This window comes from Rhinoraja longicauda, chromosome 30 (genome assembly GCF_053455715.1).
Source record: "Rhinoraja longicauda isolate Sanriku21f chromosome 30, sRhiLon1.1, whole genome shotgun sequence".
Taxonomy (NCBI): domain Eukaryota; kingdom Metazoa; phylum Chordata; class Chondrichthyes; order Rajiformes; family Arhynchobatidae; genus Rhinoraja; species Rhinoraja longicauda.
Genome location: NC_135982.1, coordinates 24,968,764 through 24,995,941, shown reverse-complemented (window position 1 = coordinate 24,995,941; position 27,178 = coordinate 24,968,764). Strand labels below are relative to the sequence as shown.

Below are 27,178 nucleotides of genomic sequence, written 5' to 3'. Positions count from 1 at the left end.
GAAGTCTAAAGTTTAAAGATTAGCGTTCATTAGCAGCAAGCAAGGGTTGGAGAACGTGCAAACTCCACACAGGCAGCACCCGAGGTCAGGATCGAACCCGGGTCTCTGGCGCTGTGAGGCAGGAAGGGTATGGAAGCTGAGGAGAAGGTGCAGAAGAGGTTTGGCAGAGCGTTGCCTGGATTGTACGGTATCAGCTACGAGTAATAGGACAGCCAGAACTCCACGCAACACTCCAAATGCAGCCTGATATAACTGCCACGTCATCCACACTTACACTCAAAGCCCTGACTAATGAAGCAGCCACTCCAACCACTTTGTTATTGCTCTGGGGAAGTGGTGAAGGTGGAAGTTTTCTCAGGAAGCCTGAGGAGGGAAGGCAGGAATCAAAGTACATGAGTAAATGTTTTGTTGTTGTTGTTTGGGTCTGACGGGATCTGTTGTTGAGATTTGAGCACGATGGTTTTTTTCAGAGATCCTGCACTTTTAGCTTTTGTTTAGTTTAGAGATACAGCGTGGAAACAGGCCCAGTCTTTGCCGACCAGCGAGCCCCGTTACACAGGCACACACTACCCGCAAGGGACAATTTACAATTTTCTTTTTACCAAAGCCAATTAACCTACAAATCTGCACGTCTTTGGAATGTGGGCGGAAACTGGAGCACCCGGAGAAAACCCACGCAGATGGGCGGCACGGTGGCGCAGCGGTAGAGTTGCTGCCTTACAACAAATGCAGCGCCGGAGACTCAGGTTCGATCCTGACTACGGGCGCCGTCTGCACGGAGTTTGTACGTTCTCCCCGTGACCTGCGTGGGTTTTCTCCGAGATCTTCAGTTTCCTCCCACACTCCAAAGACGTACAGGTATGTAGGTTAATTGGCTGGGTAAAATGTAAAAATTGTCCCTAGTGCGTGTAGCATAGTGTTAGTGTGCGGGGATCGCTGGGCGGCGCGGACTCGGTGGGCCGAAGGGCTTGTTTCCGCGCTGTATCTCTAAAAAAAGTCACGGGAGAACGTACAAACTCTGTTACAGACAGCACCCGTAGTCAGGATCGAACCCGGGTCTCTGGCGCTGTGAGGCAGCAACCCTACTGCTGTGCTGTCGTGCCACTCTAAAGAGTGACACGAGCCGAGGCCGGACAAGAATGTAAGACGGGCGCTGCCACCTCCCGCCTTGCCCAGTCCCGCCCCTGACCTGTGAACCCGCTGCCTCTGGTCATGGTTTACCCCCCTCTACACTGACTGATCCCATTGGAAACCACTAAAGGATCAAATATACAGCACACTGACAAAACACCCTCTTGATCCTGTTGATTGAGCAGTCCTGAGGAAATAATCTTAGAATCCATGTGTATTTTGTTTACCCTTTTTAATGCTAAAATCTGTGAAGGAGCCAGCTGCCCTCTGCAGGTTCCTGTAGCAGTAATGATCTAATGATGGCTTCAACGTACCCTTTACCAAGTTGTGCGCCCCGCGCACTTTACCCCCCGTGTAAGTTGAGATGACTTCACAGAGTCTCACTGAAGAAGTTCAGTTTATTATTGCATAGAAAATAGGTGCAAGAGGAGGCCGTTAGAGCCAGCACCGCCATTCATTGTGATCATGGCTGATCATCCACAATCAGTAACCCGTGCCTGCCTTCTCCCCATATCCCTTGATTCCGCTAGCCCCTGGAGCTCTATTGTCACGTGTACCGAGGTACAATGAAAAGCATCCTGATAAAACGTTGGGGAGCGGGCTGTAATTTGCAGCTCTTTGTCCAGGTCAGGATGACTTTGCCTCTTATTCCTCTGTGTTTGGAGTTTCAGATTAGTGTGGTCGCAACCAGTGTGGAAGGCGTGAAGTACGTGGGTGTGGGGGCTGGCTGTGGGGAGCTGGGGTTTGAACTGGCTACTCCACAGACTGAGACGGGCGGCACTGAAGTTAAATTCCACGTGTGGAGTTAGTCACGTTCTCACCTCGTTGAGCACGGGTTTTACTGAACATGCGTTTTACAGCGCTCTGTTTGAGTTTTACTGAACATGCGTTTTACAGTGCAGAGAATATCTAGTGACCTGAATTAGTCTCTGGCTGGGTAGCCAACTTCCTCGCTCTCAAATAACGGGACAAAGGGTGACGTCACCGCCCCGCGCTCCACGCCCCACGTGACCTCACCCAGCCAGCGGCCACGTGCTCCCGCTCCACCAATGGCGGCCGACCCGAAACGTCACCCATTCCTTCTCTCCTGCTATTCAATGTGATCATGGCTGATCATCCACAATTAGCACCCCGTTCCTGCCTTCTCCCCATATCCCTTGATTCCGATAGCCCTAAGAGCTCCATCTAACTCTTTTTTGAATCTCCACACCGGGGATAAGGTTCTGACTGTCTGCCTTATCTATGCCTCTCATAATTGTAAATACTGTGCTTCTATCAGGTCTCCCCTCAACCTCCCACTGCAGCGCCCCCCCCCTTCTGTACACAGAAGTCTCTGATCTTCCCACCACAATCCTGTGATCAAGCTAAGCCCAGTGAACAAAGAATACGTTGATGAAATTGTGTTGCAGAATTAATTGACATCCATCAGGAAGGGGGGTGAGCACGATGCCTTGTTTGGGTTGTGATATTTATTCTTTTTATTTTTATATTTTACTAAAGGAGTCTTGGAGTTCAGTGTTCCAAAGTGCGATCGCTCACGCTCGATTCCTGGGAGCCTGAGTTGCTGAAGGTAGGGTGGATTTTAATCCTTGATAAAATGTGCATATATACATTACCTTTTAGATACGAAGAACTGCGGAAGCTGGTTTTCAAAAAGAAACAAAGTGCTGGAGTAACTCAGCGGGTCAGGCAGCATCTCTGGAGAACATGGATAGGTGACATTTCACAGAGTGCTGGACAATAGACAATAGGTGCAGGAGTAGGCCATTCGGCCCTTCTAGCCAGCACCACCATTCAATGTGATCATGGCTGATCATTCTCAATCAGTACCCCGTTCCTGCCTTCTCCCCATACCCCCTGACTCCGCTATCCTTAAGAGCTCTATCTAGCTCTCTCTTGAATGCATTCAGAGAATTGGCCTCCACTGCCTTCTGAGGCAGAGAGTTCCACAGATTCTCAACTCTCTGACTGAAAAAGTTTTTCCTCATCTCAGTTCTAAATGGCCTACCCCTTATTCTTAAACTGTGGCCTCTTGTTCTGGACTCCCCCAACATTGGGAACATGTTTCCTGCCTCTAATGTGTCCAACCCCTTAATAATCTTATACGTTTCGATAAGATCTCCTCTCATCCTTCTAAATTCCAGTGTATACAAGCCTAGTCGCTCCAGTCTTTCAACATATGATAGTCCCGCCATTCCGGGAATTAACCTAGTAAACATACGCTGCACGCCCTCAATAGCAAGAATATCCTTCCTCAAATTTGGAGACCAAAACTGCACACAGTACTCCAGGTGCGGTCTCACTAGGGCCCTGTACAACTGCAGAAGGACCTCTTTGCTCCTATACTCAACTCCTCTTGTTATGAAGGCCAACATTCCATTGGCTTTCTTCACTGCCTGCTGTACCTGCATGCTTCCTTTTAGTGACTGATGCACTAGGACACCCAGATCTCGTTGTACGTCCCCTGTTCCTAACTTGACACAATTCAGATAATACTCTGCCTTACTATTCTTACCACCAAAGTGGATAACCTCACACTTGTCCACATTAAACTGCATCTGCCATGCATCCGCCCACTCACACAACCTGTCCAAGTCACCCTGCAACCTCATAGCATCTTCCTCACAGTTCACACCACCACCCAGCTTTGTATCATCTGCAAATTTGCTAATGGTACTTTTAATCCCTTCATCCAAGTAACATGGAGTAACTCAGCGGGTCAGGCAGCATCTCTGGAGAACACGGATAGGTGACGTCTCGGGCTGGAACTCTTCCGGGCAGCACGGTGGGTGCAGAGGTAGAGTTGCTGCGTTATAGCGCCAGAGACCCGGGTTCGATCCTGACTGCGGGTGTTGTCTGTACGGAGTTTGTACGTACGTACAACCGCCGTGACCTGCGTGGGATTTCTCTGAGAGCTCCAGTCTCCTCCCACTTTAAAAGACGTACAGGTTTGTAGGCTAATTGGCTTTGGTAAAATTCTGAATTGTCACTAGTGTGTGTAGGATAGTGTTAGTGAGCGGGGATCACTGGTCGGCATGACCTTGATGTGAACGGGCTGTTTCCGCTCTGTATTTCTAAACTAATCAAAATTAAACTTCAGACCATTCTGTAGAAGGATCCTGACCCAAAACCTCACGTTCTCCAGAGATGCTGCCTGACCTGCTGAGTTACTCCAGCACTTTGTGTATTTTTTTTCCCATTACTTTTTAACTTGGAATGAATTTCTACAGCAAAGTTTTTTTTCTTCCAGTTGATGTGCGAACTGGGGAACAACACGATGAATCATATTTACGAGGGGAAGTGTGAAGAGCAGGGACTGAAGAAACCGCAGCCAAACAGCACAAGGTCAGTCAGTCAGTCAGTCAGTCAGTCAGCGGCTGCCGCTCACTAACGCTGCTCGGTCCCGGGGCATGTGGGTTTACCACGGCAGCTTCCTTGCCCAAAGGGCTTTGCCTGCTGTGGCTGAAACTCAATCCATCTGTCAGCCCTGGGGGATAATGCACATTCTTGTAGCCCTTGGCTGCTGCCAGAATTGTCCCAATCCATCTTCCACTCTTGTTGAGTTACCACCACTCCCCTCGTTCTTGTGACAAAGGTTTTGCCAGAAGCAATAAGGCAATAAAGTACAGGAAAATAACTGCAGATGCTGGTACAAATCGAAGGTATTTATTCACAAAATGCTGCAGTAACTCAGCAGGTCAGGCAGCATCTCAGGAGAGAAGGAATGGGTGACGTTTCGGGTCGAGACCCTTCTTCAGACTGAAGAATGGGTCGAAATGGGGCCGAAATGTCGCCCATTCCTTCTCTCCTGAGATGCTGCCTGGCCTGCTGAGTTACTGCAGCATTTTGTGAATAAAGGCAATAAAGTACTGTGAGCAAAATAAAGTACTGTCCAAAACCTTGCAGGCAGCAGAAGGAAGCTTGGATCAAAGCCAAATACGTGGAGAAGAAGTTCCTGAAGAAGCTGCCGACGGCCGAGGCCATCATGGACGCCGAGCGTAAACCGCGGCGCTGGAGCGTCAAGAAGTGCCGGCGGCACAACAGCTCCACCAAAGCCCCGGTGGCCCGGCGACGGTATCGGCACGACCCCGGCAACATGTCACCGGCAACCTTCGCCGCCGGTGAGAGAGAGACAGCCTTCCGTTTCACCGCCTTACATTCTGGCATCTGGTGGCGGGCGGGCGGGCGGGTGGGTGGGTGGGTGAGCGGGTTAGATGCGTGAGTGGGTGGGTGAGTGGGTTGGATGGGTGAGTGGGTGGGTGGGTGAGTGAGCGGGTGGGTGGGTGAGCGGGTGGGTGGGTGAGTGAGCGGGTGAGTGGGTTGGATGGGTGAGTGGGTGGGTGGGTGAGTGAGCGGGTGAGTGGGTTGGATGGGTGAGTGGGTGGGTGGGTGAGTGAGCGGGTGGGTGGGTGGGTGAGCGGGTGGGTGGGTGAGTGAGCGGGTGGGTGGGTGGGTGGGTGAGCGGGTGGGTGGGTGAGTGAGCGGGTGGGTGGGTTGGAAGGGTGAGTGGGTGGGTGAGTGGGTGGGTGGGTGAGCGGGTGGGTGGGTGAGTGAGCGGGTGGGTGGGTGGGTGAGCGGGTGGGTGGGTGGGTGAGTGAGCGGGTGGGTGGGTGAGGGGGTTGGATGGGTGAGTGGGTGGGGGGGTGAGTGGGCGGGTGGGGTGAGGGGGTGGGGTGAGAGGGTTGGATGGGTGAGCGAGTTGGGGGGGGTGGGTGGGTGGGTGTAGTGAGTGGGTGGGTGTGAGGGTGGGTGGGTGAGAGAGTGGGTGGGTGAGTGGGTGGGTGTGAGGGTGAGTGGGTGGGTGTGAGGGTGGGTGGGTGAGTGTGTGGGCGGGTGGGTGGGGTGAGGGGGTTGGATGGGTGGGCGAGTGGGGGGGTGGGTGGGTGGGTGTAGTGAGTGGGTGGGTGAGTGGGTGGGCGAGTGGGTGGGCGGATCTGAACCTGCTGGGTGGAAAGTGTTGGTTTGAGAGAGGCAAAGAGCACCAAAACTGGCCCTTCAGCACAACTAAGGCTTGGGATTAATATTGTGTAGGAAAGAACTGCAGATGCTGGTTTAAATCTAAGATACACACAAAAATGCTGGAGTAATTCAGCGAGACAGGCAGCATCTCTGGAGAGAAGGAATGGGTGATGTTTCGGGTCGCGACCCATTCCCTCTCTCCAGAGATGCTGCCTGTCCCGCTGAGTTACTCCAGCATTTTTGTGTCTATCTTGGGTTTAGCACTGTCCTGCGTACCGAGGTACAGTGAAGAGCTTCAGGTTAGAGATACAGCGTGGAAACAGGCCCTTCTGCCCACTGACTCCACGCTGACTAGCGATCACCCGCACACTAGTTTCATTCTGCACAGAAGGGGAGATTTACAGAAGCCAATTAAACCACAAACCTGCACATCTTTGGGGATGTGGGAGGAAACCGAAGCACCCGGAGGAAACCCACACGATCACAGGGAGAACGTGCAAACTCCGTACAGACAGCACCCGTAGTCAGGATCAAACTGTCTCCTTGTCCATCTAAGATCGTCCCATTTGCTTGCGTTGTTCACTTCAGTGGGAAGGAATCAAAAGGCAAACTGCTACGTAAAGGGAGAGTTGAGAACACAGAGGGATCTAGATGTTCTTATTCATTAAACACAAAACATTAGCATCCTTGTGCAGCAGATAATTATGGGGAATACATTGGTATTAGGGGTTACACACACGCCCATCCATGGAGGAGCGGTGGGCCACGTTAGTTTAGTTTAGAGATACAGCGTGGAACCAGGCCCTGTGAGTCCGCACCGACCAGCGATCTCCGTACACTTGCACTGTCCTATGCACTAGGGACAATTTACGATCTTTACCAAAGCCAATTAACCTACAAACCCGCACGTCTTTGGAGTGTGGGAGGAAACCGGAGCACCCGGAGAAAACCCACGTGGGTCACGGGGAGAGCGTACAAAGTCTGTACAGACAGCGCCCGCAGTCGGGATCGAACCTGGGTCTCTGGCGCCGTGAGGCAGCAGCTCTACCCGCTGCGCCACCGTGCTGTCCTCAGGGGGACAGAGACGAGCAACGTTGCTTTGTACCCCCGTTGCCTCTCCGTCCTGGCTAACTGTTGCTCTCCTTCCCGTCCCGTCCCCTCGACAAACACAGCGGCCGCGCTGGAGAAGAAATTCCGCAGGGATTCGCTGTTCTGCCCCGACGAGCTCGACTCGCTGTTTTCCTACTTCGACACGACGGCAGGACCACGCAGTAAGTCTCCCCTCGTGCTCTGCCCCCCCCCCCCCCCCCTCGCGCTGGTCCCGGGCAGTAAGTCTCCCCTCGTGCTCTGCCCCCCCCCCTCGCGCTGGTCCCGGGCAGTAAGTCTCCCCTCATGCTCTCCCCCCCCCCCCCCCCCCCCCTCGCGCTGGCCCCGGGCAGAGAACACACTGGCCCCCAACCTACACCAGGAGCCACGTTCCCACAGCACACTCTGCACGGACCTTCACTGCTGTCAGAGGGACCATGAATCCCAGTCAATGTAGGATCCACATAGATGCTGCTTGATGGTCAGTGCTGACCAAGTGGGCTGGTGTCGCTGCACCTTAATGTGGAACAGTACAGGAGCAGGCCCTTCGGCCCACAATGTCTGTGCTGAACACGATGCGTAATCTCCTCCGCCGGCATGTGATCCATATCCCTCCATATCCATATGGGTCCCCTCCGTATACATGTGCCCCTCAAATGCGACTATCGCGTCTGCCTCCACCAAAGATACTACAGGAACAAGATAGACCACTCGACCCTCAAAACTGTAGTACGTCATGACGCCATTTTAGTAGGCAGAAACTTGCAGAAACATTTAAAAAGAAAAATAACAAGAATTGATAGATGAGATATATTCTGCATTTTAATGGTATCATCACACATACTGTTCCCCCACAACACTGATTACACTGCGAGAGGCAGAGCGAACGGCGGGTTTTGCTTACTAAAATGGCTCCTTTGCGTACTGCACTTCAGTATAGGCCATTTCGACGGAGTGGTCCATCTCGTTCCTCTAGTATCTTTGACCACCACCCCTGGAAGTTCCATGCATTCCCCATTGTGTGTGTGTGTGTGTGTGCGCGCGTGCGTGTGTGCGTGTGTGTCTGTGTGTGTGTGTGTGTCCGTCTGTGTGTGTTTGTTTGTGTGTGCGCGCGCGTGTGTGTGTTTGTGTTTGTTTGTGTGTGTCTGTCTGTGTGTGTATGCGTGCGTGCGTGTGTGCATGCGTGTGTGTGCATGCGTGTGTGTGTGTATGCGTGCATGTGTGTGTGTGTAAAACCTACCGCACACATCTCCTTTAATCTTTGCCGCGTTCACCTTAAAGCTACGATGCCTCTAATCTTTGGGTGAAAAAGACACGTCTACTCCCGGCGCCATCTTTGCCTCTGGTGCCAGCATCTTCTACCAGGAGTGCGGCCAGGCTCCGACACTCCCCCCGCGGTGCTGTCCCGTTCAGCGTGGCCAGTGGGCGGGTGTTGACCGTGTCCTGTTCTCTCCCTGCAGGCCCGGCTGGTCTGAGCAGCGACAGTGGGCTGGGCGGCAGCACCGACGGCAGCACCGACATCCTGGTGTTCGGCACGGTGGTGGACCGCGTTACTGAGGAAGGTCAGTCCCCTTGCCCGTCTCTCTGCGCCCCCGTACAACACGCGCTCCTTCTGATTACCAAAAAATAAATATAATCCGTTGTTTACAATTAAAATGTGTGCCGCTCAAAGACAAGACCAACAAAACCCACCAAACTAAAACAAATATTCTTAAATACCAAATGTAATGAACTGACGGTGGCACAGTGGCGCAGCGGTAGAGTTGCTGCCTTAGAGCGCCAGAGACCCAGGTTAGAACCTGACTAACGGGCGCTGTCTGTACGGAGTTTGTACGTTTCCCCGTGACCGCGTGGGTTTTCTCCGAGATCTTCGGTTTCCTCCCACACTCCAAAGACGTACAGGTTTGTAGATTAATTGGCTTTTTGAGGCGGACTGATTGTAGTAGTTTAGTTTAGTTTCGAGATACAGCGTGGAAACAGGCCCTTCGGCCCACTTAGTCCGTGCCAACCAGCGATCCCCGCACAATAACATTATCCTACACACACTAGGGACAATTTTACATTTATACCAAGCCAATCAACCTACAAACCTGTACGTCCGGAGTGCGGGAGGAAACCAAAGATCTCGGAGAAAACCCACGCAGGTCACGGGGAGAACGTACATACTCCGTACAGACAGCACCCGTAGTCGGGATGGAACCCGGGTCTCTGCCGCTGTGAGGCAGCAACTCTACCGCTGTGCCACAAGGTGGGGAGTAAGGGAGTAAGTGGGGAGAGAGCCAGAGCGGTGCCGAGGATGCTGACTGTAGCTTTCCCTGTCGACAGTGGGCGAGGTCTCGGAGGAGTCGAGCGGCGAGGTGGAGATCGAACCGGAGGCTTCGGACTCGGAGGATGTGCGTGAGCTGCACCCCGGGATGCTGGTGTACAAGGCAGCTCAGGCCCGCAACCTGGCAGTCATGGCCCAGGCCCTGGCCCACGGAGCCAACGTCAACTGGGTCAACGACGAAGACGAGAACAAGACGCCACTGATCCAGGCGGTCATTGGGGTGGGTTTGTGCATTCCCTCCCTCCCTCTCTCACAACGAGTCTGCCAGCTCGTTCCCTCCCTCCCTCCCTCTCTCACAACGAGTCTGCCAGCTCGTTCCCTCCCTCCCTCCCTCCCTCTCTCACAACGAGTCTGCCAGCTCGTTCCCTCCCTCCCTCTCTCTCTCACAACGAGTCTGCCAGCTCGTTCCCTCCGTCTCTCACAACTAGTCTGCCAGCTCATTGCACCGTTCGAGAACTGTTTTGATTCGTTTATTATCGTCATGTGTGCCGAGATACAGTGAAAAACGTTTGTGTGCCACCCAGTCAAAGACTACACATGGTACATCAAGCCATCCACGGTACACAGATAACGATTAAGGATACAACATTTAGTGCCATGATATCATGTATCTGTACACTGTGGACGGCTCGATTGTAATCAGGTATTGTCTTTCTGCTGACTGGTTGGCACGCAACAAACGCTTTTCTCAGTACCTCGGTGTACATGTGACAATAAACTGAACTAAACGAGATAACATTGAATTCTAGGATGCCTCAGGCAGCATCTGTGGAGGGACTGGACAGACAGGCGATGTTCTGGGTCGGGACCCCTCTTCAGAATGATGGGGTCGGGGAGAGAAAGCTGGAAAAGAGAGGTAGGGGTGGAACAAAGTGACAGGTGGGTATAGGTGAAGGAAGTTTAGACTGGGAGTTTGGTGCAGAAAATGACAAAGGCCAGTGAAAGGGTGTCAGATAAGGAGAGGAGAGCAGGAGAGAACTGTAAAGCAGGAAGGAGGGACATGGATGGAAGGTGAGGGTTTCAGTATAAGAGTAAAGAGGTCCTTCTGCAGTTGTACAGGGCCCTGGTACGACCACATCTGGAGTATTGTGTACAGTTTTGGTCTCCTAATTTGAGGATGGACATCCTTGTAATTGAGGCAGTGCAGCGTAGGTTCACGAGATTGATCCCTGGGATGGCGGGGCTGTCATACGAGGAAAGATTGAAAAGACTAGGCTTGTGTTCACTGGAGTTTAGCAGGATGAGAGGGGATCTTATAGTGACGTATAAAATTATAAAAGGACTGGACAAGCTTGATGCAGGAAAAATGTTCCCAATGTTGGGGGAGTCCAGGGGCCACAGTCTTAGAATAAAGGGGAGGCCATTTAAAACTGAGGCGAGAAGGAACTTTCAGACACTGTAACACTGAGGGGATGTCATCGCCAAATGAGAATGGCGTGAAACGTGGAGGAGAGTTTGCTGCTCTTCACACAGACAGGAGGATTTCCTGGGATGGAGAGGGACTGTCCAGGAATGGTTTTGCAACCTGTGAGCTCGGAGTCTTTTTGGGGGGTGGGGCGAGGGGCTTTTAGCTTTAAACTTGTAACTTTGTAAAGTCAGTTGATAAATGAACAGGCCAGTGTAAATAGCTCTTTATTGTGTAGATGAGTGTTAGTGGCAGGTGGGGTGTGATTGAGAAAGTGGGGACAATATGATTCGTTGAGGATTAATGTAAGTGGGTGCTTGATTGCCAGTGTGGACTAGATGGACTGAAGGACCTGTTTCTGTAGGGAATAAACTGCAGTCGCTGGTTTAAATTGAAGGTAGACACAAAATGCTGGAGTTATTCAGCGGGTCAGGCAGCATCTCGGGAGAGAAGGAATGGGTGACGTTTCGGTTCGAGTCCTTTCTTCAGACTCCTTTTCCTGTGTTGTGTGACCCTTGCTCCGTCTCAAAACTCTTTCCTCTCATTCTTTGCACGATAATTGTTGTTGCATTGTCATCGTTCCTTGGCAAGCGGGTCCTTTGGTTACTCCATCTTTTTGTGACTATCTTCGCGTGTAAGCCAGCATCTGCAGCTCCTCCTCACGCATCCTTTATCAGATGTGTTTTGTCTTCATCAGGGATCACTCGTCACCTGCGAGTTTCTGCTGCAGAACGGGGCCGATGTAAATCAGAAAGACATCCGAGAGCGTGGCCCAATTCACCACGCCACCTACCTGGGTCACACTGGGTAAGGACCGGTTTACTCATCTCTCTCAGGGCGCCAGTAATTTGGAGAGCAGCAAAAATCTTCTGTCAGACATTTAATCCAGGCCTTTTGTGTGGTGTGTGTTTGTCGTTTGCCCTGAAGAGGAGCCATAAATGAATGAATGCCATTGGTATTAAGGGACCTCCAATCCCTCCTCTTACCCCCAAGCATTGTTGAACCTCCAACCTTGTCTAGAAACAAGAGGAGGCCATTTGGCCCTTCGAGCCAGCACCGCCATTCATTGTGATCATGGCTGATCATCCACAATCAGTAAACTGTGCCTGCCTTCTCCCCATATCCCTTGATTCCACTAACCCCTAGAGCTCTATCTAACGCTCTTTTAAATTCAACCAGTGAATTGGCCTCCACTGCCCTCTGTGACAGAGAATTCCACAAATTCACAACTCTCTGGGTGGAAAAGTTCCTTCTCACCTCAGTTTTAAATGGCCTCATCTTTATTCATAGACTGTGGTCCCTGGTTCTGGACTCCCCCAACATTGGGAACATTTTTCCTGCATCTAGCTTGTCCAGTCCTTTTATAATTTTATACGTTTCTATAAGATCCCCTCTCATCCTTCTAAACTCCAGTGAATACAAGCCCAGTCTTTCCAATCTTTCCTCATATGACAGTCCCGCCATCCCGGGGATTAACCTTGCGAACCTCCGTTGCACTGCCTCAATAGCAAGGACGTCCTTCCTCAAATTGGGAGACCAAAACTGCACACAATACTCCACATTGTGGTCTCACCAGGGCCCTGTACATCTTTTAGTTTTAGAGATCCAGTATGCTAACCTCCTATCACCCGTACAGTGTTATCCCACTTTCAATTTCCCACTGGCAATTTACAGGGACCACTAACTCACAAACTCACATCTTCCTGGGATGCACAGGAGCAGGCTCTTCGGCCCACAATGTCCGTGCTGGATGTGATGCCAGGTTAAACTCATCTCCTCCATCTGCAGCACCTGATCCATATTTCCCCATTCCCTGCACATCCATGTGGCCGTCTAAAGGCCACTTACACACCACTGTTGTATCTTCCTCCACTGCCACCCCCCGGCAGCATATCCCAGTCACCCACCACTCTGTGTGAACATAAACTTGCCCCGCACATCTTCTTTAAACTTTGCCCCTCTCACCTTAAAGCTGTGCCCGCTAGACTTGGATGTTTCCACCTTGGGGAACAAAAGGTTCTGTCTACTTGACGTATGCTTTTCATAATTTTGTATATATCAGCCTAATGATGTATATCTCCCTGCCACTTGCAAATGGACAGCTGTGCAGTAAACTCACTGGCTCCAACAACAACGTTCAATCATTCAAGACAGCGTGGAGCCATTGGCAAAACACACATCATTGGCTGGAGCAACTCAGTGAGCCAGGCAGCATCTGTGGAGGGTAATGGACAGGTGATGTTTTGGTTCAGTTTGAAGAAGGGTGGCTGACCTGAAACATTGTCTGTACATTCCTTCCACAGATGCTGCCTGGCCCGCCGAGTTTCTCCAGCACTGTGCCTTTTGCTCCAGTGGAGGACTAGTGTGGTCAACTAATCTAAGTTTCAGACGTGGAGCTTGAAGTGCACACAGTTGGAATGGAATACTTTGTTGTCACGTGACAAGGCACAGTCAAATTCTTTGCTGCGTAGCCACTATGAACAAGCAGCGGCCAACGACGGTGCTGGCAAAGTTACAAAGCCCGCCACCATGGAGGCATGAAGTGGGGCGTCGACAGCGGTGAGGCCTCTGCAGCGGTGGAGCCACGTGACGATGGGGCCTCGGCGGTGGTGAAGCCACGCAACGGCGGTGATGCCTCGTGACGATGGGGCCTCGGGGGCGGTGAAGCCCACGTCAAGCTCCACGTCTGAAACTTAGATCAGTTGACCACACTAGTCCTCCACTGGAGCAAAAGGCACAGTCGCCGAGAGTGTGGAGGAAAACCATGAGGGGGAGGGGAAGAACAATGGACAATAAGGAGTGGGGGAGAACAGGACAATGGGGACCCGGCATGGGGGACATGATGTGGGGGACCCGCTGTGGGGGTGGGGGGAAGAACAAGAGGAGGAGCCGGCGTGCTACATAACTTTGCCAGCGCTGTAGGTGGCTGCTATTTCTCTACATCGGGCAAGCAAAGGATCTCACTGTGCCTCGTCACATGTGACAATAAAGTATTCCACTCCATTCCCTCCCAGGCCTGGTCCTCCATTTTTCTTCCCCATCATTTAATTGCAGATCTAGTTCAGGGTCCTGAACCGAAATGTCACCGGTCCATATTTTCCAGAGATGCTCTCCTGACCTGCTGAGTGACTCCAGCACTCTGTATCTCTCTCGGGAGTACTGCCCACTTGGTTAGCCAACGTTCACAGCGGCACACCTGGCACCACTCAGCGTGTGGGACACAAACTAGTGCCTGGCACTAATGGCATCGTCACTTTGGGCTGGGTTCGTGCTTGCTCCCCAGGTTTCTCAGGTGTTGCAGTGTTTCCCAAACCCCAAAGTCAATTTGAGATGATGCCTCGGCTCTGTGAAGCGTTAGGTGGCGTGCCGGGCACTTGGAGCGTGTGAGTGAGTGTGTAAGGTGCAGTGTGATGTTAGAGAGGGTTGACGTGAAGCAAACGTGTTCTCACTTTATGCCGACCCGTTGCAGCCAGGTGTGCCTCTTCCTCAAGCGGGGTGCCAACCAGAACGCTGTGGACAATGACGGGCAGGATCCACTCAGCATCGCGGTGCAGGCGGCCAACGCCGACATCGTCACTCTGTAAGCTTCATCATAACACATCGTCACTCTGTAAACTTCATCTAAACACCATCATTCTGTAAGCTTCATCTAAACACCATCACTCTGTAAGCTTCATCTAAACACATCGTCACTCTGTAAGCTTCATCACTCTGTAAGCTTCATTATAACACATCGTCACTCTGTTAGCTTCATCATAACACATCGTCACTCTGTAAACTTCATCATAACACTCACATCGTCACTCTGTAAGCTTCATTATAACACATCGTCACTTTGTAAACTTCATCATAACACATCGTCACTCTGTAAGCTTCATCTAAACACCGTCACTCTGTAAGCTTCATCTAAACGCTGGCATCACCACTCTGTAGGCTTCATCTGCCCATCTGAACGCCACTTAAACACCACTGCTATGTCTGCCTCCACCCCCCTGGCAGCACGTTCCTGTTCCCTCTCTCGCTTGCCCCCCCTCTCGCCCGTTGCCCCTGCCCCGAGCTATACTGGCGGTAATGTGTTGAGGGATTACTAATCCTCGCTCTCTCTCCCTCCCCCTCCCCCTCCTCTCCCAGGCTGCGACTGGCAAGGATGAACGAGGAGATGCGCGAGACGGAAGGCCCGTTTGGACAGCCAGGTCAATATCCCAGCAGCAGTCCTACCGAGCTCCAGTACAGGAAGTGCATTCAGGAGTTTATCAGTCTCAAGATAGACGAGTGTTAGGGGGGCCGTCCCCAGCGGGGCTTTCTCCACAGTGTGCGTTTCTCATGGGTGGTGTCCGGGCCAATGGGCCATTTGTCCCATGACCGTGTCCACTGGTGTTGGTGGTGAAAGAGGAGAAGGTACAGTGCTCGCCTTTGGTGTTGTGTGAACAGATAACTAGCCTTCACCAGTTCCCAGTTTTACTGTGCGACCTCTGTAAAGCTGGGAATTTAGTAGCTGTGAAACATTTCGCCCGGTTGTGAACGAGTTAGTGACAGGGCATCCCTTATCTCCGTCAGTGAACTGCTTCACCTGCACATCGCTGCTCCACAAGGACCAGCAGGGTGTGGGGTCTTCACTCAAATGTCTCAACTCCTCCACCTGTGCAAGTCAACCAGGTTCACTTGCCCCTCCTTCCTTCCTTCCCCCCCTCCCTCCCTCCCTCGCCCTCCCTCCCCCCCTCCCTCCCTCGCCCCCTCCCTCCCCCCTCCCTCCCCCCCTCCCTCTCCCCCCTCGCCCCCTCCCTCCCCCAGTTTATGGGGGTGTGACTTCTTGAAACAAACCTCAAATATATAATTACAGCCCCAGCTATATGTGAAACCAAGTTCTTGTGGACCACTGACTTGTGCAGCTGAATAGCGTGAATGTTCTCAAACTAGTTATAGATCTTATGTTTATTACCAAGGACTGATCGCCTCGAAGGGCCTGATTTGGTTTTAAAAGTCGCTCCCACCCTCCCCAATTTTAAAAGTAGTTAATCTTGGTTTTGTTTGGTCGATCCATGGCAGGCTTGGCCCGATGGACCCTTGGCTGGTCGGAGGGGGTCACCAGTTGTGGCCACGACAGGCAGCTTTGCCCTCTGCAGCGTCGCCAGTATTTCAGAGAAGTGTCTGTCGGGGTAGCCCAAGGAAGAGCTGAATGCAAGCTTCCTACGGCACGCTCTAGCTGGTGGAAGTCGTCAAGGGCTCACCCCAACATTGTAGCTTTCCGAGCTGAGGGCAGGAGAAATACTCGGGAAGCATTAGAGAAATCTTATTTTTAAAAATCAAAGGTGATGGGAGATTAATGGAGAATTCACAGTCGCCAACTGTATCTAAACAGAAAAAAAATCCCAAGGTCAGGAGCGGGGATGGACACAAATAGCTGGAGTAGCTCAGCGGGTTAGGCCAGTGGGGTTTGCTGTCTGACCTGCTGAGTTACTCCAGCTTCAAGCGACTACCTTTGGTCTGCAGTTCCTTCCTACACACACAGGTCCGGAATGGAGATTTTAATTTAACGACACAAGGTACTGCAGATGCTGGTTTACACAAAAAAGTGCTGGAGTAACTCACAAAAAAGTAAAGTGCTGGAGTAACACAGCGGGCCAGGTCAGGCAGCATCTCTGGGGGACACGGATAGGTGACGTTTCAGGTCGAGCAGGAACAGGGTACTGATTGTGAATGATCAGCCATGATCACATTGAATGGCAGTGCTGGCTCAAGGGGCAGAATGGCCCACTCTTGCATCTATTGACCCCAATGTCTGTCCATGTCTGTCAGAGTTGCTGCCTGACCTGCTGAGCTTTTTGTTTTGTAAATCAGCATTTGACATTCCATGCATCTCTGAAGAAGAAGGCAGAATCAACAGGCTTACTTGTTTCAAAATGAAGGCTGTTCACAAGTCACCAAATGTAAGGTGAAAAACCTTCTCCGCTTTCACCAGCAATGCAACGCCAGTGTACAGGCCTGATACATGCGGCACTGCTGGGTTCAGAAACATGCACCGCAGTGCCAGCACTTGGCTGCATTGGTGCTGCAGAATCCGTTACCTTGGTCACGGAGGTAGAATGCATCCTGGCACATTAGGAAGATTTAGCAGTGCAAGTGTGCTCAGCGAAATGTCCTCCACACGGCTTAACTTAATAACATCAGCAGTTTATGAATAGCTATTTTAAACTGCCCATTGAATTACTATTGAATAACTTGAAGTAGGAACTAAATATGACTTTATATGATATTCAGCTTTTCTATGACGTACCTGTGGATATGCAGAGTGAGGAGGTGTTGAGCCATATGAACCTAAATCATTCAAACATTTCTTTATTGAGATGCTGCATCTGGTAACCAGGGGCTGAGCAGCCCAGAGAGCTTGATGGTTTTCTGTAACTCAGTTCCGTGGTGACGCTGAGCTTACGTACGTTTGGATGGTGATTTATTAATGACAGACCAGCTAACCTTGTCCAAGAATAGGACTGTCTCTGGCTTGGTGCCTGTACAGTAGGTGTTGTGTGTAGATGATGTGTTAATGCTTGGTTTTCTTTAAACAGCTGGTTACAAGTCTTTCTCAAATCAACAACAACAAAAAAATCACACATTTTTGGGGGGGTGGGGGGGTCGGGGTAAGTTCTGTAAATATTTAAAAAGGAGTTTTTGTTCTGGTTGGGACAATTTATTTAAAAATGAAATAGAGTATGAATTAGATTATTATATGTATAAAGCAACTCAGTGCACTTTTCCTACCTTACAGTATTGTTTTCTGTTACACTTTGTGAATTCTCTCAACAAGTGGAAGTATTGTTTTAAGTGTTTATTTATAATGAATTGCCCAGAGGAGTTGTGCAATGAAAAAGAAACCAATGCAGGTAAACTGTGTTTATTGTTGGAGACGTGTTTTTCTTTTGTAACACCATAAGAGTGTATTTTTTTAAATTGACACTTTGTTTTGTATTGGCACAGTGCAGACATAACGTCTGAGCTTGTAGTTAGTGTGACACACCTGTGCGGATTTTTATTGCGTTGTTTGGCGTTGATCACTAGAGCACACGGCAAGTTCTTAATAGATCAGTTTTATTACATTTATTTTGAAAGCTGCTTGATTTTGCAACAAAGCCTCGGAATACCCAGGATACCACCAGGTACAATTTTAAAAAGAAAAAAAAAAAAAAAATCTTCAATTGAAATTCTGTCTTGTAATTTACACGAAACAGTTTTTAAACTGGTTTGTCATATCTCCAAATCAAGTCGAGGCATAGCATTGTTTCATAGTCTAATGCGAGAGGCTTACAAAGCTGGTAAATAAAGTGTGTCTTTGGGCGAAAAAGGGAACAATAAAACACTAATGTTTAAACGTGTCTGAAGAGGGTCTCGACCCAAAACGTCACCCATTCCTTCTCTCCAGAGATGCTGCCTGACCCGCGGAGTTACTCCAGCATTCTGTGTCTACTAACGTTTAAACACCCCATTCCTTTCCAGAACTCAGTGCGTTTGCCGTTCTGTGTCTAGTCAGCAGGGTGAGAAGGCCCAGACCTAGAATAGAACCGAACAGGAACAGTCTCCTTGGGCCATGCCGAATGTCATCCCAAGTAAAACCAATCTCTTCTGCCCCCATGTGATTCATTCCCAGCATGCCCATCCAAAAGCCTCCAGCTGCCACTGTCATATTTATCTCCACCAACGTGTTCTAGGCACCCACCACCCTCAAAAGAAACCTGCCCTGAGCATCCTTTAAACTTAGTCCCCTTCACCCTAATGCCATGCCCTCTAATCCTTGACATTTCCACTCTGGGAAAAAGGTTCTGACAAGTCTACCTTATCTATGGCTCAATGTTATGTGTTTCTACCAGGTCTCCCTCAACCTCTGATGCTCCAGAGAAAACAACCCTAGTTTCCCTTTTCCATGACTTTCAGTCTGAAGAAGGGTCTCGACCCGAAACGTTACCCATTCCTTCTCTCCAGCGATGTTGCCTGTCCCACTGAGTTACTCCAGCATTTTGTGTCTATCCTAGTTTATCGAACCTCCCTTGTAGCTGAAACCCTCCATTCCAGGCAGCATCCTAGTAAATTTAATTTACACCCTCTGCAAATACTCCACATCCTGTAACCGGGTGACCAGAAGCTGATGTCGTTAGGATGCCTCAGTATCTCTAGCACAAACAGAAGAAAGAGCAAACGTTCACCACACACCCCTCCCTTCCCAGGACCTCACCACAGAGGGCTCTCTGCTTCTGCACCACACTGCATTGCAGGCATCCATGTCCCTTTACCAGGTGTAGACGCTAGCAAGAGACTTTGATTCAACAAAGTACTTCCACAGATATTGATTCTCACTCAGGACTGTTCAATGGCTCGGCCCACATTGAGACACTGGTCTCCATATCTTGGATTTATGTGGTTTACCAAGTCTTCCGACTGGAGAAATTGAAGCAGGATTGGACCGGGGGCTCGTGGAGCCTGCTTTGCCTTTCAATATTCTTGTCAGTCCTGGTCCCAAGTCTACCGGTCTGATTCCCTCGTGGTCCTCGAGTTCAGCCTTGAGCAGAGAGTTCAGCGGCTCCTCGCCCTTGCACGTGGCTGGTCGTTTGAAACATATAAGATAATTAGGGGATTGGACACATTAGAGGCAGATAACATGTTCCCAGTGTTGGGGGAGTCCAGAACAAGGGGCCACAGTTTAAGAATAAGGGGTAGGCCATTTAGAACGGAGATGAGGAAGAACTTTTTCAGTCAGAGGGTGGTGAAGGTGTGGAATTCTCTGCCTCAGAAGGCAGTGGAGGCCAGTTCGTTGGATGCTTTCAAGAGAGAGCTGGATAGAGCTCTTAAGGATAGCGGAGTGAGGGGGTATGGGGAGAAGGCAGGAACGGGGTACTGATTGAGAGTGATCAGCCATGATCGCATTGAATGGCGGTGCTGGCTCGAAGGGCTGAATGGCCTACTCCTGCACCTATTGTCTATTGTCTATTGTTTACCTCACAGACACTCTCCAACACTAACACCATCTCTAGAGTTCCTTAACATCCAAAGATGAAGTCGGGGAAGTTGAAGCAAGTACAATAACATTTAGTTGACATTTGGACAGGTACACGAATGGGACAAGGTTAGAGGGATATGGGCCCTACACAGGCAAATGGGACTAGCGTAGATGGGGCAGCATGGACGAGTTGGGCCAAAGGGACTGTGTCCGTATTATATGACTATAAACCCTATCAAGCCTCTCCACTGTCCTCTTGGTTAGAGAATCAACCATTCATTATTTCAGGCAGAGTAAATTTTATCAATTTAATTCTGAATGGCAGACCCGTTTCTTGCAGACTGAGCCCAGGGTTAGATACCCCAGCCTGGGGTATATCCCCCCTGCACCCACCCTCTATTGCCATGGGAGAAATGGGTTTGTGTGTGAGATTGCCTCTTTCCAAACAACACACATGATATGGGCTCAATCTACTGACACTCTTCTGAAACAAAGGCATCGCATGGCTCCCTGATCCCCTACAATTCATCAAATTCATCTGGTAAACCTTCATTGTCCATAAAGTGCGGCTTTGTTGAGTTGGAAACCAGATCTACTTAGAACAATACCGCAAAGAAACAGGCCCTTTGGCACCCGAGCCAAGCATGATGCCAAGATAAACTATCCTCATCTGTCTGCAGACGATACAAAGACATCCCTATCCATGTGCCTCTTAAATGCTGCCATCTGTACAAAACAGTCCAGTTGTGTTCCCACCATACCATTGAATATACACTCACTCGGCTCCCACAGGACTTTGGAGTTCTAAGGATTTTCCAGTTAAAATAACTTTCTCCAACTCGATCCTTAACGGCTGCCTCGTCAGCCCCGAGACCGTGCCTCACCCGGTAATCAGGCGACTGGAACGGCACATCACCTCTGTGGGGGGAGAGGTCACTGTTAGAGTGCCTCAGTATCTCCAGCACAAACAGAAGAATGAGCAGACATTAACCACATACCCCTTCCCACACTCGCCAGCCTCTGGAACCGTCCCTCAGTATCTGACACAAATCATCCTGGACATTTCAATGAGGTAGCCTTTCTCAGTATAAATGTCAGAGGTTATGGGGACAAGGCAGGAGAATGGGGTTAGGAATGGGAGATAGATCAGCCATGATTGAATGGCGGAGTAGACTTGATGGGCTGAATGGCCTAATTCTGCTCCTATCACTTCTGAACTCCAGTGAGTATTGGCCAACCTCGAAACTTTACACTTTAACTCCCAATATTTTGAAGTTGCCCTTGACTGTGAGCTAATGCCTGCCATTCCTTGATCGAGTTACCTAACAATTACATTCCAGATTTCACCTGCAATGCAAGAGTTTCTTCTTTTCAATATTACCAGGTCTGATCCACAAACTTAGCACAGCGTCATTGAAAGTCTAGATTTGTGCATGAGAGAAAAACCTAGATACCTTCAAGCATATTTTGTAGTGCTGTTTGAGGAAAGATTTAGAATGCAGTGTCCCAAGGCCCCTGGCAAATGAGGAGGTATTTTAAAAACGACGTGTTAGTGGGCAACCAGATAAATTAAAACAGCGACTTTTAAAAACTTTTTCCAATGACATTTACTCTGTTTAGATTGGAGTGTTTTGATTTATCTGTCTGCCAACTAACACATAGTTCCTCCCCCTCTGAATGTGCCACGTCACACACTAATCCAGGTTCCCCAATCAGCCTCGTGAGGGGGCAAACTCATTGCTTCATCAGCCATTGAGGAGGCTTTAGTTTCGTCCCAGCTGTATCACGTTACCTTGCACCGGCCTTGAAGGAGGCAACTAACTGCCAACTCGTGTGGTCAAAAGTAAGCGTGACTGGATATACAACCCCCTGCCTCTGCTCGCATCTTTTCTCCAGAGGAAATTAAACAAACTATTCCCACCATTCTCATAACACTCCCTTAAATTCACTACTTTCTTCAAAACACAAATAGTCATTACCCAGGAAAGGATGTTGTCCATGCAGATGGATCAGCAAGGTCACAGTCTGGTCTACTCACCACACCTCACTGTTATTGGAGCCAGTTTCGGGACTGGGGAGTAACGGGGGGAGGGGAAGGGGGGGGTGGCAGAGAGCCTGATAAAAGGCAGACGGCACCATCTTGCCCAGGACACAGGGGAGCGGTGGGGTGGCGGGAGGAGAGTAATGGGTATGGGGAGACCAAATGGATAGTTAGTAGTCGATGCCAAACCATAATTGGCAAAGTACCACGGCTAACTTTGCGTGTATGTGAGTGTTAGATATCGTTGTAGAAAGTGCAAACCTGCAATTTGAGTAAAAATATTGTGAAAAGTGTGGAATTGCTAATAGGCTGCAAGTCTTGCTGTAAATAAGCTTTGCAACTTAACCCTGTCACTGCCTGCTTTGTCATGAGCCTGTGCATTCTCTATCTGTACTGAATGTTGTACTTGGACACATTCTGGAGCTGTACATCTTTGTACAATTTACACCTGTGTCTGCTTTCTTAATGTCTTTTGAAACACTTAATAAATTCAGTTTGAAACCCTAACATCAAATGGTGCGGCTTCCTTTCGCTGGCTCGTTTACTACAGATTTAATCCTGGCACTTGCTGCCGTGTCTGTTTACTGATATCCTCTTTAGGCAACAATGCATCAGTGTTGAAGTTCGCGGGAGTAATTTCGATGTGAAGAATTTCATCACTTTAGTTTTACGTTGCCCCGTGTTATACACTGTTCACCGCCTCTCCGACCCCTCGCAACCCTTGTGCATGTCAGCCACGGCTCAATCTCCTCGCATGATCGAGAGCCCAGGTCTGCCATTTTAGAACAGGCCCTTCGGCCCACAATGTCCGTGCTGAACAGATGCCAAATTACATAATCTCCTCTGCCTGCACATGAATCCATATCCCTTCAATGCACCTTTCGTATCCACCCCTGCACTACCATTTCATGCAGCACATTTCAGGCTCTGTTTGGAAAATAAAATTGCCCTGCACATCCCCTTTAAACTTTGCCTCTCCCTACTTTAAAGCCTTGCCCTCTCATGTTTGACATTTTCACCCTGAGAAAATGCTTCTGACCATCTATTAATGGCTCTCCTAACATTACATACTTCCATCGAGTCTCCCCTCGTCCTCCGACACTTTCAGCAAAAACAATCCATGTTTGTCCAACCTCTCCTTGTAGCGGGTATCCTCGAATCCAGGCAGCATTCTGGTAAACCTCTTCTGCACCCTCTCCAAAGCCTCCACATCCTTCTTGTAAAGAGGCGACCAGAACTACAGACAATAACCAGAGCCAGTCAAGTGATTTTGGTTTTTGTCACAATGCTGCATTGTGTAGTTCGGGTCTATTTGGATGCAAGATGAAAGCTTGTATCTGGGTGGAAGGTTCCCTTGATAATGAGCAGGGAAATCTGCCGAGCAGCTGTAACAAATCTATTCCTCACACAAAAAAAATATCAGAAAATCATCTGGTGTTACTACAACACCACTACTGGATCACCCGGTCAATAACCATTTTAACTCCCCCGCCCATTCCCATACTGACCTTTCTGTCCTGAGCCTCCATTATTTGGCAGAGTGTGGCCACACGCAAACTGGAGGAACAGCACCTCATATTTCGCGTGGGTAAGCTTACAACCCAGCGGTATCAACGTTGAGTTCGCTAATTTTAGGTAACTTCTACTCTCCCTCTCCCCCTTGTTTCCCCCCTCCTCCCTCACCCCCCCTCCTCCCTCACCCCCCCTCCTCCCTCACCCCCCCTCCTCCCTCACCCCCCCTCCTCCCTCACCCCCCCTCCTCCCTCACCCCACTTCCTCCACTGAAAGTCTGTTAACCAGCTCCACAGTTCACAATGATGTATGTATCCCTCCTGGGATCATTTTGATGAAGAAGGGTCCCGACCTGAAACGTCACCTGATCATTCCCTCCACGGATGCTACCTGACCCATTGAGTTCCCCCGACACTTTACGTTTCGCTACAAATGGTGGACCTTTCCACAAAAACATATTTTCGTGCCCGGCCAAAACATGACCTTTTGGATGACCGTTCACTCCCCTTCAACGAGCAACTGTCCTCCCAGCATTCCTCGCCTGTCCAGGCCACATGCAGGGAGGGAATTGTCCAGCCTTTATCTTTCTCCATTATTATTTGCTGCCTAACTGGCCGGCTTTGCAAAACCCCACAGAAGGGTAAAATATTCAAAGTGTGGTCTTTGAGCCAGCAGCACGTCAATAGATGTTGAACAGTCTCTTTGAGCAGAGACAAGCTTTGGTCTGGAGACCCAGGTGTTGGGACAGACTGCGGCAGGTTCTGCCTGCACAACATCCATGTCTCTCACTGGGCCAGGCGTCAGGGAAGACTATTCACTGTGGTGTGCCTCTTTTCTTAACATGTTGGAACTTGCAGCATTAGCTTTGTAAACTGCTTCAGACTATTTAAAGTGCACAAAACTGCTGCAACCATAATTTCTATGCTATTTTAAAAACAAATGAGTGTTAGGGGGAGACCTTGGTGGTTTATAACATCATTAAGGGCATAGATAAGATGAACAGACAAAGTTGGGGAATCCTAAATTAGAGAGCATGGGTTGAAGATGAGAGGGGAATGATTTGAATGGGACCTCGGTCAAGTCCATCACAGAGGGTGACCTGTACATTGAACGGGATGTCAAAGGAAGCTGTGACAGCGACACAAGTAAAAAGACACGTACAGGTACATGGATGGGAAAGGTATGGAGGTATATGGGCCAGGCACAGGCAAGCGGGATTAGCTCAGTGAGACATCTTGGTAGCATGGCCCATGTTGGGCCAAGGGCCTGCTTCCTTACTCAATGACTACATATATATTAACAAAGGAAACATAGAAAATAGGTGCAGGAGGCCATTTGGCCCTTCGAGCAAAATCCCGTGCAGATTTGTATCAGAACCCATTTTTAGTTTAGTTCAGCGATACAAATGAAAACAGGTCCTTCGGCCCATTGGGTCCACGCCAACCGATGATCAGCCAAACACACGGATTCTATATTATCCCACTTTCTCATCCAGGGCATACACACTAGTGGCATTTTACAGAGGCCCATTCATCTGCAAACCGCACATCTTCGAGGCGTGGGGGAAAACCGGAGCACCCAGAGGAAACCCACGCGGTCACAGGGAGAACATGCAAACTCCACCGAGACAGCACCCGATGTCAGGATCAATCCCAGGTCTCTGGCACCGCAAAGGCAGCAGCTCTACCCGCTGCACCACTATGTCCTGGGGCAGGAAGGCCCTGCTTCATCCACAAGCTCCTTAGAGAAGGGGCCAAACTAGTCCATTATAAAAATCACAGTCACATAGCACGCAAACAGGACCTTTGGCCGAATCAGTCCATGCCAACCGAGGCACCTCATCCCATTTGCCCACTCTCCTCTAAACCACTCCTAGCCCTGCACCTGCACATATATATTTTAAGAAACTTTCAGGCAAATATCTATTGGGAGATTCAGAAATAGCAAGAGGTGGTACCTACCATCTGAGGAGGGTTGGGGAGGCTAGTTGAACAGAGTTCAAAAGGTAAAACACTTAGTATAAACAATATATGGGAGTTTTAAACGTTGAACCTATTGGGCTATAGTTGAACTAATAACCAGAAGGTAGAGTTCTGATCTCAGCACTTTGGAACTCGAGGATTTGACGTCAATGAAATGGTAACATTAGGTTTCAGGGTTATTGCTGTCACGTGAAGTGAGGTGCTGTGACAAGTTTTTTGTTTACATGCTACCCAAGAAAATCGGTAAATACTTATCATGGTTAATACAGGTACAACGAGTAGAGCGAAGGGAAGGGTAAACAGTGGTGGATTTACATGTGGACAAGAGGAATGTGAAACAGTGGGGCGATTGTCTCGGATGATATTCGATTCTCCACTGGGACCAGCACGTTGAGAGTTGCCAAACTCCGGCGCCATCTCAATGCAAACAGTGTCAATAAACACGTGGCATAAAAAAAAGCCCAGCTATCAGCATCAGTTACCTTCAGATGTGACTTGGTTGGACGGTGCCTCTCCGGACAGGAACCGCCGTCCTCGCTGTGACCGGTCTGTTGGTTCTTCAGTGTGGTTGACTGCCACCTGGTCTGGGCGATGGAAGAGGCAGAGCCGCCGGTGGCCCGGACCCCGGGCAGAGGGAGTGTCCTCACCTCCAGCCATCTCTCTCATGGAACCTGCCTCCACCTCCATCCACCCCCCCCCAACAACCTCCATCCACCCCCCCCACCCCCCAACAACCTCCATCCATACCCACCACCCCCCCAACCCCAACCCCAACAACCTCCATCCACAACCCCCCCCCCCCCCCGTGTCCTGGGTTTCGAGTTGCCCGCTTGACGCCAGTGTCCGGGCCCCGGCGCCAGAGCAGATCCACGGCCACTGGGACACTGGAGGGACACCACTGGAGCTCCACGGTCAATGGCAGCCGGGGGGGCAAGGAAGCTCAGCCAATGGTCGTGGACAATGCATGGAGCTCGACCACCAATGGGGTAGACGAGAACCAATGGGGATGGACGACCAATGGCAGTTGGGAACCAATCAGGCTTGGTGACCAATGGCTGTTGGGAACCTTGATGACCAATGGCTGTTGGGAACCTTGATGACCAATGGCTGTTGGGAACCTTGATGACCAATGGCTGTTGGGAACCAATCAAGCTTGGTGACCAATGGCTGTTGGGAACCAATCAAGCTTGGTGACCAATGGTTGTTGGGAACTTATGGACCTCGATGACCCATGACAGCTGGGAACCAATGGGGATCAACGACCATTGGGATCAGAAACCAATGGAATTGACCAGTGCAGTTCGAAGGACAATGGTGGTTGGGAGCCAGCAGAGCCCGGTGGCCATTGGGGGGTGGGATGGCCAACTGTTGGGCCGCGGCTTCAGGCCCCAGAGCTGAGACTGAGCGCTGACTCCATCCCGGCGAGGTGGTGCGGGTGGTTGAGTCAGCAAACCTCAGCCAAGGCCATTGGGTCCATCGCCTCCTGGGGAAGTCCAGAACAAGGGGCCACGGTTTAAGTATAAGGGGTAGGCCATTTAGAACTGAGATGAGGATAAACTTTTTCAGTCAGAGAGTTGTGAATCTGTGGAATTCTCTACCTCAGAAGGCAGTGGAGGCCAATTCTCTGAATGCATTCAAGAGAGAGCTAGATAGAGCTCTTAAGGATAGTGGAGTCAGGGGGTATGGGGAGAAGGCAGGAACGGGGTACTGATTGAGAATGATCAGCCATGATCACATTGAATGGCGGTGCTGG

General features: G+C 50.1%; 1 protein-coding gene across 5 annotated transcripts in view; it reads left to right on the top strand.

The window, feature by feature from the left end:
- Positions 1-27,178, top strand: part of acap3a (ArfGAP with coiled-coil, ankyrin repeat and PH domains 3a) — a 178,774-nt gene that overhangs the window by 147,356 nt on the left and 4,240 nt on the right. For 4 of the 5 annotated variants that reach the window (XM_078425200.1, XM_078425203.1, XM_078425201.1 and 1 more), the window contains 9 exons: positions 2,632-2,701; positions 4,382-4,476; positions 5,038-5,252; positions 7,263-7,361; positions 8,637-8,738; positions 9,502-9,722; positions 11,605-11,714; positions 14,377-14,487; positions 15,039-22,445. In XM_078425200.1, coding sequence (XP_078281326.1) covers positions 2,632-2,701; positions 4,382-4,476; positions 5,038-5,252; positions 7,263-7,361; positions 8,637-8,738; positions 9,502-9,722; positions 11,605-11,714; positions 14,377-14,487; positions 15,039-15,186 — 1,171 coding nt within the window. In that variant the 3' untranslated portion in view covers positions 15,187-22,445. Of the gene's footprint in view, positions 1-2,631; positions 2,702-4,381; positions 4,477-5,037; positions 5,253-7,262; positions 7,362-8,636; positions 8,739-9,501; positions 9,723-11,604; positions 11,715-14,376; positions 14,488-15,038; positions 22,446-27,178 lie in introns of those variants that run through there. The other variant, XM_078425204.1, reaches the window with a different exon arrangement.